At 40.3% G+C, this 14,240-nt stretch overlaps 1 protein-coding gene across 1 annotated transcript in view; it reads left to right on the top strand.

Moving 5' to 3' along the window:
* The window catches only part of haus8 (HAUS augmin like complex subunit 8), a 75,119-nt gene that overhangs the window by 27,384 nt on the left and 33,495 nt on the right, over positions 1-14,240 (top strand). The window contains exons 6-10 of the mRNA XM_072244308.1: positions 6,981-7,018; positions 7,771-7,835; positions 9,342-9,375; positions 11,458-11,556; positions 12,280-12,335. Of these exons, the coding sequence (XP_072100409.1) occupies positions 6,981-7,018; positions 7,771-7,835; positions 9,342-9,375; positions 11,458-11,556; positions 12,280-12,335 (292 nt within the window). The remainder of the gene's footprint in view (positions 1-6,980; positions 7,019-7,770; positions 7,836-9,341; positions 9,376-11,457; positions 11,557-12,279; positions 12,336-14,240) is intronic.

Genomic DNA, 14,240 nt, shown 5'->3' with positions numbered 1-14,240 from the left:
TTTGGCCGGAGGAGTTTGGTGCAATGTGAGGAAAATGACCCGACATACCAGTTGAACTTCCTGGTGTTGGGACAGACGGTGGTGGACCGGGGGATGGAAACCCAGGTCGTCAATCTGAATGAGACACAGGGAAGAGAGGGGATTTGCACCGCACTGCGGTCATATACTGACGAATTAATCCAGCGAGAAGAAACAATGACCCACCTTCGAAGGGATCAGCAGAAACTCAAGACGTCCATTCAGAACAGATTGGAAGATTTACAAGTTGGGGAATATCAAGAAAGTGTTCTGACTAAGGTCAACAGAAAACCGAGAGCCCAGGGAGGGGAGTTTGACTACGCTCCCGAGGAGGTAAAGAAATGGAGGACAGATCTCGGAAAAGGGAGGCGGACGCTTGAAAGGAACCTGAAGATGACTATCGCGAGTTTAAATGAAGTGGAAAAACTGAAAGTTGACCTGGAAGACGCCCTCAGGAAGAAACAACCGGAGGCTGAACATCCTTTAACTGCTGCTTTTCAGGTCAGGGAGGAAGAAGCTGGTGGGGTAACTGCGTCCCAGATTGAGATGGCCAGGAACCCTGAGTCAGAACTGCTGAGGCTGTGGCGAGAGTTGAAGGAGTCCCCGGAGAAGCTGACGTCTCGATTGCAGGAGGCTGAAGCGGTAGCCCCAGCTAAATTTTTCAGTTTGGAGAAACTTAACCAGCAGCTACCGATCGAGGGAATGAGGAAGGATACAGATTCGAAGGATGATGTGCTGCACATGTGGAACATGCAGCCTTTCGCTAACTTCCCCGTGATTGAGGAAGAGACCTTTGGCCCTTCTCCCACTGAGTCAGGTGTAGTGGGGAGGGCTAGCTGTGGGCAGTCTGAGTTACGGCAGGATCAGGAAGGAGGAGAGGCGGGGTCCCGGACATGGGACAGGGGGCTCCGAGCTGTAGTGGTGGCCTGAGTGAGAGAGGAGTTGGCAAGCAGGCCTGAGGTATCCCTAGTAGTGTCTGAGCCTTTTGGGTTTAGGTGAGGGGGTACGGAGGTCTCAGAGGGTTAAGAAGCTCCCAGATAGGTTGGCCTATTTAGTGCCCGTGGGACAGGAGTAAGGTCCACTGTTTGGGGAGCACTGTCACTGTGTGTATCTGTGTGTGTTGTGTGTCTGTAGGACTGGGTGGCGAGTTATTTAGAAGTCATGAGGACATGACTTTATTTGGTGGGGGGAGAGTGTAAGGGGGTTTCGATTTTTATGTTACTGCGGAGGCTAATTAAAATGGCGTTTTTGTGATGTTAATCTGGGGAATGCGGCTTTGTTGTGCTTTAACGCTGAGAAAGTTTGTGCTAGCAGCGTATTGTGGTCTAGAGGGTGATAAGAGGGTGCTATTAACCAATTGGGATAGTTGTTATGGTTTTGGTGTATTTGAAGATACTGTTTGCGAGGGGGTTTGGGGACAGAAGGCAGGAGAGCGAGACAGAGGATGGACCAGGTGCTGTGAGTCCGCTAACGGGGTCGGACCCCGAGCGGGACGTTCGGCGAGGAGACGGAGACGGACACGTGTGGAGCGTCTGGTCGACCACCGTTGTTGGTCCCAGGCGGCCGGTCGAGGTGGTCCGAGGGGTCACAGGGTGAAGAAGAAGGTCCTTGAGCTCCAACGGTTTTGTGCACGAAGAGATTGAACTTTGATAAGTGTGGCGCCTTTTATTTTCCTTTTATATTTTATTCTCTTTTAATTATATAGTTCCAGTAATATCTATAAACTGTAAATCATTTAATTGCATCTGGTGTAATGTCTGTTATTTGGGCGGGGTGGGGTACCTCACACAGCATCCACACAAACGAATTACCCAGTTTGGCGGGGCCGAGGCTGTTTCCCTAGACGACAGCGAGCCGAGCGACCCTGAGGGTGGCCAGGGGGGCTGCATACATAAAACCTAAAATAACTGTAACATATAGTAAAAGCAGGAATGATATGATAAATACACAGCCTATATAAAGTAGAAATACCTTTCCACAATCATTACTGCACTGTTCTCTGTAGCGAAAATCTCACGCAAGCGTTGTTGGCAAAAACACAGCACAAGTGCTCTCCAGTAACCTTTAAGCTATGAAGCTTCCAAATCATACCAAATAACACATAAAAATACACAGCCTATATAAAGTAGAAATAATGTATGTACAGTGTAGTATCACTTACCAGAATCGGGAAGACAGCGCCGAGCACACTGATGATGGTGTGTTAGGCTGAGTCGGAGCTTGGGTGGTGCAGTGACCCCCACCCTCCAGGCCGCTGAGCGATATATTGCCGTGAAGCATGCAGGGGTGCAGCGGTAGCTGGGAGGCACACAGCACATCTTTAAGAAAAAAGCCGAAGCAAACATGCTAATTAATTAGGTGCCGCCCGACACGTAATTGTCGGCCCAGATCAGTGCCGATTTCCAATTGCGTCGTCTCTGATCTGGTCCGACAATTATGTGTCGGTGGCACCTAATTAATTAGCATGTTTATTTTGGCTTTTTTCTTAAAGATGTGCTGTGTGCCTCCCAGCTACCGTTGCATTCTCCGCGAATCGGTATCTGTCTGTGGGGTGGTGGGACACTGGGGTGTCATCTCGTCATCGTCTGTTTCCATTAGGGCAGGCAGGTCATCTTCTATCTCTGCCCGCCTCGATGTCGAAGGTCGAGGTTCGTCGTCTGCTGTGGCTGATGTGGAAGGCTTGCTTGACCGCTGAGCCTCGTGCATTTTTCTATCACAGTTCTTTGTAAGGACTCAAACCATCCTGCAAATATCCCCTAAACCTACGTACCCTTTCAAAATTAAAGTCGTACTTTATCATTACCCATTGGGTTTCGATTGTTATCCTTTTTTCTTCCAATTGCATCAGCTCTTCATCTATCAGTTCTTGGCCATGGGATGCCAAAACCTCTTCAACATCATGTTCTTCAGCTTCTACAAGCCAAACTCATGTTCTCCTTACTTCATTCACCACAATCAAAATGCTTAATTATGTCTAGTTTTATGCTAAGTGTAACACCCTTTTCTGATACCTTAGAGCTCATCTTGCAAACGACTGCTCACAGGCACGTGTTTAAGCAATGCTGCCGAGAATGCAGTTCCGAATCCGGGGGAGAGCAGCTGCTCGGGGCGTGTGCTGCCTTTTATCGCGCACTGATTTTTTTTTCGTAACAGTGAAAACACCTTCTGAAAGCGAAAACAGGGTACTAATGTAGGTATTTCGTAACAGTGAGGTTTTGTAAAGGGAACGTTTGAAAAGCGGGGGACACCTGTATATTAAATAGTGTAAAAATAGAAATAAGAAGTAATGAGGTGGTGTTCATGGGTTTAATGTTCATTCAGAAATTGGATAGCAGAGGGGAAGAAGCTGTTGCAGAACAGTGTGAACGTTTAGTGTGCCTTCAGGCTTCAGTGTTTCCGCCCTGATGGGAACAAAGGGAACCAGGAATGACATGGGTATTCAGGGTCCTTAGTGATGGGCGCTGCCTTTTGGCATCATTGCTCCCTGAAGATGTCCTGGATACTACAGAGGTTAGTGCTTATGATGGAAATGACTAAGTTTACAAATCTCTGCAGCTTACATCAATCCTGTGCAGTAGTGCCCCCCCCCCATGCCTAACAGTGATGCAGCCACTTGGAATGCTCTCCATGGCTCATCTGTAGAAATTTTCAGGTGTTTTTGGTGACATACCAAATCTCCTCAAACTCTGAATGAAATCTAGTAGTTGTTGTGCCTTCTTTATAGCTGCATTGATATATGAGGTCCAGGTTAGAGCCTCAGAGAAATGACACCCTGGAACTTGGAATTCCTCACTTTCTCTATTTCTGATCCCTCTGAGGACTGCCTGTTTTGAAGTCCACAATCAGTTCTTTGGTCTTACAAATGCTGAGTGCAATATTGTTGCTACGACGCCACTCAGCTAGCTGATGTATTTTGCCTCTGTACGTCCTCCCATTACCATTTGAAATTCTGCCAATGATGCCATCAATGCCATCAGCGAAGGTATAGACTGCATTTGTGCTGTGCCTAGCCACACAATCATGAGTGAGAGGGAGAGAGTAGTGCAGTGGGCTCAGCACGCATCTCTGAGATCTGCCAGTGTTGATTGTCAGCAAGGTGGAGATGTTTCTGATCCACATAGATTGAAGTTTACTGGTTAGGTAGGCAAGAATCCAGTTGCAGAGGGAGGTACAGATGCCCAGGTTCTGGAGCTTCTCGATTAGAACTGTAGGAATGATTGTGTAGTCAATAAACAGCATCCTGACAAAGGTTTTGTATTCAACTGCTATGATGCAATGTCCAGATATTTTGGTAGATATCTTCCCACCCCACCCTTGGTGTAACTGTATGATATGTATCCTTCCATCAGTGGCTTACTTTGTTATTGATTAAGGTTCATAAGCAATCTTATTTGCTGTCAGTATTTGCACCTTATCTCTCCTGTTTTTAATGTTTTCTATTTAATTGTAACTAAGTTTTGACAGGTTGAGCTGATTAATAGAATTAGAATTTTGTTCAGTTGGCTCCAAAAACCAGAAGTAAAAAGCATATTGTACAATTCTTTCAGGTAGTGTAATGGCTGAAATTAAATTTCAGATTTTCAGCATTGCTAGGAATGTCATAGTAGGGTCAGGCCAAGAAGCCTCAATATTTTGCAATTCTGTTGGGCTGTACCTTGCTTTTACCTCCATCGTATTCATCATTTCTTCATATACCTGTTCAGCTATGCTAGATAGTTTTAGATTTCCATTTGTTTTTGGTTTGGTGGGGGGTGGACAGTTTTTGTTCCCAAATGGTCTGACTCTGATTTTAAAGTTATGTCCCATAATTTTTAATTTCACTGCATTGGAAAATTTTACTTATTCTTTTACATCGCTTCATCCTTAATTCACATCATCCAACATTTGGAGAGGCTGACTTGAATGTTTTTTAAAAAAGGAAAGAAAAGGCAAGTCTGGTGAGAAGAGCAGATAGAGATAGGGCAGGAAGCATGAAAGAGCCATTAAGTTTAACTGCATTTATTTTAATGCAAAGTTCCTTGTACAGTGGTGCTAGAAAATTTGTGAACCCTTTAGAATTTTCTCTATATCTGCATAAATATGACCTAAAATGTGATCAAATCTTCATGTGAGTCCTAAAACTAGATAGAGAACCCAATTAAATAAATAATGCAAACAGTTATACTTGTTCATTTATTTGTTGAGAGGAATGATCCAATATTACATGCCAGCATTTTGTGTGTGTGTTGCTTGAATTTCCAGCATCTGCAGATTGTCTCGTGTTTCCAATATTATATGTATTTATTGGAAAAAGTATGTGAACTTTTGCTTCCAGTAACTATTGATCTGTCCTGCACATCAGCTTGGAGGAATTTTAGACCATTCCTCCATACAAAACTGTTTTAGTTCATGATTATTTCTGGGATATCTTGCATGAACAGCTCTCTTCTGGTCATGCCATAGCATCTCAATTGAACTAAGATCTGGTCTCTGATTTGGCCATTTCAAAACACAAATTTTCTTATTTTTAAACCATTCTGTTGTTGATTTACCCTTGTTTCGGTTCATTGTCTTCTTGCATCATCCAATTTCTATTAAGCTTCAGATGACGGACCACTACCCTAACATTCTCCTGTAAAATGCTTTGATGCAATTTTGAATTCATTGTTCCCTCAATGAATGCAAGCTGTCCAGGCCCTGAAGCAGCAAAGCATGATGCTCGTTTCACCATGTTTCATGGTTGTTATGAGGTGTTGGTGTGCAGTGCCCCTTTTTCCTCCAAACATAGCAGTGTGCATTTCTGCCAAAAAGTTCAACTCGTGTCTTATCTGTCTACAGAATATTGTCCCACAAGTGTTGTGGAACATCCAGGTGATGCAAACTTGAGATGTGTAGCAATGTTTGTTTGTTTGTTTTTATTTGGAGAGCAGTGGTTTCGACCTTGGTGTCCTACCATGAACATCATTCTTGTTCAGTGCTTTTCTTGTTGTGGACACATAAACAGAAACTTCAAGTTTTAGAAATTTCTACACGTCTTTTGTTGTTCCCCTCTGGTTCTTTTTCACCTCCTTCAGCATTGCTTTTAGTGTGATCTTTGCAGGATGCCCTCTCTTGGGGAGAGTAGTAATAGCACTTAATTTCCTCCATTTGGAGACAATTTCTCTTACTGTGGACTGATGAACTCAGCTCTTCTGAAATATTTTTATAGTCTTTTCCAGCTTCATACATATCTACAATTCTTCTAAGGTTCTCTAAAAGTTGATTTGATTGAGGCATGGTGCACATAAACAGATTTCTCTTGAGAAGAGCAGAATGTCCGTAACCTGACTGTGTGTGCCTTCCTTTATGGGGCAGGGCACCTCTACAACCCACACCTCCAATCTCATCTCAATGATTGGAACACCTGACCCCAAATATATTTTGTAGAAGGCATTGCCCCAGAGGTTCACATTTTTTTTGAATCTAGATTGTAATTGTTTAAATGGTGTACTCGGTATTGACGAGAAGAAGTACAATTGTTTGTGTGTTATTAGCTTAGGCAGATTGTGTTTGTCTATTGTTGTGACTTGGATGAAGATCAGACCACAGACCATGAGTAACTAATGCAGAAAACCAGGTAGCTGAAAATGGTTCTGAAACTTTTTATTGCAACTGTAGGTATGACATGTATAAGGTTTTTGAAAACTTGCTACTTGGATTGCTGCTAATAATGGAACAACTATTGTATTTACACTCTAACTTGGTGTAATGCCATTGCATATATTCAGGAGACAAATCTGAAGTTGAGAAGAGGAAAATATGTAATTTTATGGCCGGTTGTTTTTATAGCTGTAGTTGGGATAATATGATTTATCATGTACACTGGCATTAATTTTATTGTACAGTATTGCATTTCTTCACTAGGTTTTATTACTATTTGAACCATAAATGAATTTTTTCAGTCATCATAATGCTTTAATGCCTTATCTTATTTTCTTTTCCAGAGCATCCTCAATGGAAGTGTATAATAAAAAATTAAAAGGTGAGCGTTAGTTGTAATTGCGTTCCAAGGACATTTTTCAGTGATCATTAATAAAAAAAAAGATGGTTATTAATAATTTCACCTATTATCAATGTTTGAGGCAATGTGTTGAAATTATATAGGTTAGTTGGGTAAAGTTAGCTACTTTTTATTGGAAGACAAAGAAATGAAGGCTAGACAGCTTGGGTCTATATTCCTTAAAGTTTAGAATAGTGAGGGGTGATTTGTTCAAATATACTTGATCTTATTTGGAAGCCAGGGTAGAAGTTTGTTTTTAACTAATGGGCAAATTGCAAACAAGGGCATATAGTTACAAAATGAGGTGCTGGTCATTTATAATTGAGTTCTGGAGCAATTTCTTGGAGAATGTTGAATCTCTAGAAATCTTTACTTCAAGGGGAGTTGGAGAACTGATCATTAAATGCTTTGAAAGCCACAATGGGGAAATATTAGAACACTTCAAGAATTGAGGGTTGTAGGAACTGGCGTAGAGAAGTTGAGGCTGATATATGATCATGCTTGATCATATTGAAGGGTGGAGCAGGCTTGAGGGGCCTGATGGCCTACTGCTATTTTCTTGTGTGTAAGATTTGGTCTGAAGTTACTTATTGGTACTCAATTGCGTTCCACCCATTCAGGCTATATAGTTGTGACCTTCATCTGTTGCAACATTTGTATTTCTTTTTAGAAAAAAAATATATCTTTTCCTGCATCTTAATTTGTGAATCATTTCCCCACACATTTCCTTATAGGAGCCCGAGTTGTATCATCTCGATTTCGAGAAGCTGCAGCCACGAGGAAGAAAGTGGTCAATAAGGTAAGAGGTGAACATGGATTTACATTATTTCCCAGCTTAAATCTATGTATTTGTATCAAATTGGATAAAGAAAAGGTTCCCAACCCAGGGTCCATGGACCCCTCAGTTAATGGTAAGGCTCATGGCATAAAAAAAGGTTGGGAACCCCGGGATAAAGAATGAATAACAGGTTTAAAAAGGCATTTTCATAATTTTACTTTCTTCATGATGTGATGATTTGATTCAGCAGATGCTCCTTTCGGTGTTAATTTTGCTGAGCTTAAGAATGCTCAGTAGATTTTTCTTTTGTATTGTTTCCATGAGACTTGGCACAAAGGATCCCATGTTTATCCCCATCCTTGATATTTCTATTAATATTAGGTATTTGTCAGATTATTTCTAAAGTTAATTTGTTGCAAGGTCTAGAGATGAAAAAGAATCTTAAGCAAAGTATATTTTGGGTACGAGTTCTCATCCTTGGAGATTTTGGATCTTAACTGTGGCCTCTATACATAATGAGGATTGGTAGTAAAAATTTGTTTGGATTGATAACAGACCAAGATGTATTTTCTTTGAAGTAGCCAATAGCTATCTCAGGTTCATTATTTAGAACTTATGATAAAGTTTTCCTCATTGAATTTGAGTATTGCTGGGCATTGTGTCAATAGTACTGTACAGAAATAATTTAAGGCACTCTGAGCTCTTTGTTAATGCAGAAGTTAATATGCAACCACCAAGTGATTAACCTGGGTTGCAAATGTACCAGAAATTAATTTGGAAGCAAATAGATATGTTACTTAACAATTACCACATCTTAACTTCACAGTTGTATAAATGGAGTTTGAGTAAAGCACAAATTAAATATGACCACATATGTCAATGTTTAGCCAAGATGTATTGACATATACTTAAGATGGATGAGTTGCTTAGAACTGGATTGGAGAGAAATGTCATCACTCAGTGAACATTTGAAATTCTCTGCCTTGATGTCTTGGCCATTGTACTCAATTGATGGATTTCAGGACATTTAGATAATCAAGATTGGTGCTGAGGTAGATGATCAGCTATGATCTTAATTGTGGAACAGATTCAAAGGGATGAATGGCTTATTCCTCCTCTTATGACTCTTGGAAATCCATGGCCCATAACTACTTGGCAGAAAGGGAGCATTTGGGATGGCACTGATAACCATCAAATATTGGTTGGGAGCATACAGAAAGAAGTCCTGTTGAAATGGCGGAAGGAGCACATCATCTGAAAATATCCATCCACTCATCCTATCAAGCACATCTTCCCCATCTGCAAGTTCTACATTTTCCTTGGAACTTGCAGAGCTGGAGTCAAAGCATGTAACTTTCAAGCTTGAGGGACTGCCTAAAGAAGGAGCCTCAGCACTGAGTGAAACCATTTGGTAAAGAGGAATTATTGAGAAGGGATTAAAGTTGATTTCAAATTTGTCATATTAGAATGCTAAAGACCTGATTGTTTTCCTGTTGGAAATCTGATTTTGTTGTGTGTATTTAATAGGGTCATGAGAAAAATTCTGGACCTGAATTGAAACGTAAGTAGCTATAACCATTGGATAATTTGACCAGTAATATAGCCAAAGGCTTTTGCAAGTCAGTGAAGCTGCTCAGGACTAGGTTTTCCTGTTTAACTTGTAGTGAATAATATTTATGGTTTCCATAAGAGATGAACAATGCTTGATCTTAATAAATTTAAAAAAAAAAATGGCTGAAGATTTTTCACTTGTACAGTGACTTAATTCTTTTGAAGTAGCTTTTAATGTGGTTGCTCTCCTGGCTTCAATTTGAGGTCAGTTATTCAAATGTTTTTTTCTTTTCCTTTCCTGAAGAGAGGCTTTACCAAGGCTTTGTTCATGGGTAATGCTTCACTTCACTCTAGTGTTCAACTGAGTTGATGGGTAGAGATGAGAAGCTTTAATGCTCTTGATGGATTTTTATTACTACTGTAACCAAGATATGTTGGCTGTGAATCCCAGATCTGTGGCTTGATTACTTGTTGCCTTAATTCATGAATTATTTCAATAATACCAATTCATGAATCTTTTGTTATTTGTCTCTTCTGAGGTTTTTGATAAACGTAGCTAATTCCTAATGTCAGTGCAATACTATTTGCCTGACATTCTTCATTTAAAGAAAAATTTATCAACAATTATTGCAATTTTTCCAAACTAGCATTTTAAATTATGCTATCAGCTGTGTTCTGTCTATTTAAATTTTTATAACATTGCACTTAAACAAACTAACCTTGCATTCTCCATTATCAGCTCTTCAGAAAAAGGTAGGGGAGGGATGGAATCAGTCTCTTTTCCCCATAAAAATTCCCTTTAAATCAGGGATTCCCAACTTGGGTCTATGGACCCCTTGCTTAATGGTATTGGTCCATGGTACAAAGGTTGAGAACCCCTGCTGTAAGTGGAAGACAGGATAGTATCCATGAAGTCTACTCATCAGACCTCAGCTGACATGGGAGGGTGGTGTTCCAGAATTCTTTCTAAATACAACCATTACATTGATATCTAATCTAGGACCTTCAGCCTATCATACAGTATATTGAATACCAGTAAATAATTACTGATCATTAGATGTTGTACAAACCTCTTAATGATGATTTGGTTCAAATGTTTAGTTATTGACATTTTGACATAGTGGCGTTGATAATCGCTTCCCAAATAACTCCCATCCTATGTAATCTTAAAGGAGGAAAAAGTAGCAAAGCCAATATTTTTTGAATGGAGCATGTTGAAATGATGGCAATATTGCTAACATGATTTGAGAGGAGAAAATAAATTGTCATACTACATTTTATGTAATTTGGTTTGGGGGAATGAATGGTTTCATTGACTGTTTCTTTTAACGCACCATTTCTGCTTTATTTTCCATAAAACGTTAGAAACTTTGTACCTTTGTAACTACAGTAAAATTCTGTTAATCCAGTGTGCTTGGGACTCTGGTGCTGGATTGACAAATTTGCTGTCTACATTGTTTGTTGATGTGAACATTTTAATTCTCTGTTCAAAAATGTGTAACATTTCAGAAATCCAGTGAAGTTTAAAGTGAACACAGGAATCAAGACCCTGACTATGGGAACATTGCCTGATGTGCCAGTTACTGAATCATTCAGATTTCTGAATGATTACTTACTGCCCATTACGCCACTGACGTTTAGGTCAGCAGTGAAGGTCCTCCATCTCCTGCAGTGTTCAGTGTTTCCTTCATCGTGTCAGTAGCTTCCTCTCAGTTTTCACTATTGTCAGTCATGCAAATCCCGGATAGAGACTCAGGAATACCATTGCACTCAGTTGTAGAAGGATTCTTCATTGCTGTTTCTTTAACAATTTTATCTTGCCAGTCAGTTGTTGGTCCTGAGTTGAACCCCCGAGCCTGGAGGACCAGTGGAGTACTCTTGGTTTGGCTTCTACCCTATGACTTGTTTGGCGTGAGTGGTCGTACCAAGAGCCAAAGCATAAACCTCCGACTCCAGCCAACATAGGGTCAAACCCAACAACAAGATTGTGGGACTGAATGGTCACTTGGTGAGCTATCAGAGTTTTGCTGGATGTGAGGTGTTGTGTTGAATAAATTTAACAATGGGGTGTTTGTGTGATTTATTTTAACAGGACTAAATGCAGCAAAAAAGAACATAGCCCTCCACTCTACAGGTATTGAAGAAAGCATGCTTATGCCTTCTCTAGACTGGGATTTATCAGTAATGAAACGTAAGTACTCCTCTGCAGAAAAGGGACTTTTCCAGATCATATTCCTTTCTCTTAAGCATCTTTGAGTTGAGTTTCATTTAAAAACAACTGATATAATAACCTTTTAAGATGTTAGGAATTGGGGCAGAAGTGCTTCTTGGGATGAGGGTGTGCTTGAAAGTTTGAGCGGAATGGAAATAAGCGTTTTAGAGTAGTTTACAATTAAGGAGAGGTAATGATTGAACTATAAAATTCAGTGACTCTTGTAGAGTAGATGCTGAGCAGATTTTACTTTATAAGAAAAACTAGAACCAGGGGTTATAGTATTGAGATGGAGGAGATGCATGCATTAGATTAAAAATGGAAAGAATTTTTTCTCTTAAACGTTGTAGGTACTTAGAATTCACTATTCCAGAGCTGATGATGCTGAGTCATAAGTACATTGAGGTCTGAAAGAAATTTTTGGACTGGAAGGGTATGCAGAATTATGGGCTTCAGGTAAAAAATCAGTTGAGACAAAAGTCCAGATGAGCCTGTCATTCAATGAAATAATAGCTCGTGTACAGCTTTCACATCAAAGAAAAGGAGCTACCATGAAGTTGTTGTGTTATATGTACATGTGTTTTTGGTGTGCCAATATGACCTGTGGGCTTTTACTGTTTATTGAAATGTAAATAATCTTTTTTGAAAATTTATGATTTATGCTTGCTGAGATGATGAAAATAATTACCCACTGTATTTCAGCTGAAATTTCTCCAGTTGAAGTCCCAGAATATACAGGCAATATGGAATCTGCTTTGGTAAGGATCTGCTTATCTTATGTAACAGGAACAGTTCTGTCTTGGGACTTGCTTAGGCTATTATTATCTATATTTCGTCTGGGTTGGGCTCCTTAGTGCCTCCTTAGGTGAAGAACCCGGAAGGAAGACTTAAGACTTCGATTTCTACTGCAAGCTCAAGAATTTTCCCTATTTATGTGAGCTTCCATTCCCATTAAGCAGAATTTTGTTATTGGCCAAAGCTCTATGAAATACATTATGGATATTTTAGTAGCACACAACAAGCTGGAAAAATTTGACGTCAGATGACATCTATGGAGGGGAGTAAAAGGTTGACATTTCAGGCCTAGACCCTTCATCAGGACTCATCTATGGAACAAGACCTTTTACCATGACCAGCATCTGAAGAATCTCTTGTGTTTATGGATATTTCAGTACAGTATATTCCTGGGTTTAATGAGGTGCGTGATCCATCAGAGTGGAAAAATAACTTTATTGTATAAATTCTTAAATTAAATGATTGGATTGCAATGAGAGTATTTTAGTTCTCTGATTTACAATAACCCTCATTAGCATGGCAGTATAACCCACATTAATATGGCAGTATATCGAGTCATAGTCAAAGAACATGGAAGCAGACTCTCCAGCCCACCTTGTCCATGCAGCTGTGCTGCCCAGCAAGCTAGTCCCATCAGCCTGTGTTTGGCCCATAAACCTCTAAACCTCTTCTACTTAGATGGCCTTTAAATGTTGATAATATGCCTACCTCAACCAGTATTTCTGGCAGCTCATTATAAGTACTCACCATCCTTTGCTTGAGGGAGCTTCCCATGATGTTTCTTCTTAAATCTCTCAACTCTGATTCTAAAGCAATGTTTTGGTTTTGGGTCCCTTTCCATGCACCCGAGGAAAAGGTGTTCAAGCACCCTTTCCTTGGAGAAAAGAATGTATCTGATTTCACCCTGTCTATGCCATCTATCAGGTCACACCCAACCATTGTGCAAAGGAAGACAAATTGTTCAAATAAGAATACTGAGAAGATGAGTTGTAAAGTGTCCTTGAAAGTGAGTCTATTGGTTGTAGAATCTGTTGAGTTGGTGGTGAATTAAGTTGTCCACACCAGTTCAGGAGCTTGATGGTTTTAGGGTAATAACTGTTCTTGATCTTGGTGGTGTGGGGCCTTTGGCTTCATGCCTCCTGCCCAGTAGTAGTGTGAAGAGCTATAGCAGTTATGTATCAATGGGTCTTCTTCAAGAGACCTTGATTAAGAATGTGCCTGGCAGTGGTGATGAGCAATCTGAGCAGCTCAGAGTTGTGTAATTGCAAGTTGTTGATCAAACTGTAATTTCATAGCTAAATTGTAAAGTAAATGTAAGCATGATGTTTTCAGCATTGGTTAAAATATGGATTTTCTATGAATATTCTCCCACCACTGGTTTTATTTTTCTTCCCTTCCTAGAACTATATGATTAATTCTTGGGCTATTTTTTTATATAGGAAAGTATCGTGGTTGTGCTTTGCTATGGACAAGACAAGGTGCTGACATAGGCCTGCTGTTGAAATACAATGATCAGGTGCTTGGTTGAGTGACAGGGATGCAGTTCCTTGGGTGGTCAGATATTTCATCTGTGTGAACATTGATGCAGATGCCAGTAAAATCAACCCGCAATGGCAGAAATGATTTGCATAAAACCGACCTAATGTTTGCATGTCAGTTTTCAAAGATTTATGCCTAAGCAGACAAACCTTTCCTGTTTTTCTTTTGTCCTTGTCAGTCAGCTTCAGCGATCAATTGTCCATGCCAGCAACTCCTTTCTTCTGTGGAAAATGGGCTTGAGGTGGCAGTAGAGATGGACAGGGGCAGTTCATTTGTGTATAAAACTGGTAATTGGGCAATTGATTGGGGGAATTTATTGCCAATTTAGA

This window comes from Mobula birostris, chromosome 26, assembly GCF_030028105.1.
Source record: "Mobula birostris isolate sMobBir1 chromosome 26, sMobBir1.hap1, whole genome shotgun sequence".
In the NCBI taxonomy this organism is placed as follows: domain Eukaryota; kingdom Metazoa; phylum Chordata; class Chondrichthyes; order Myliobatiformes; family Myliobatidae; genus Mobula; species Mobula birostris.
Note: the sequence above shows the minus strand (reverse complement) of the source record. Positions and strands in the feature narration are given on the sequence as shown.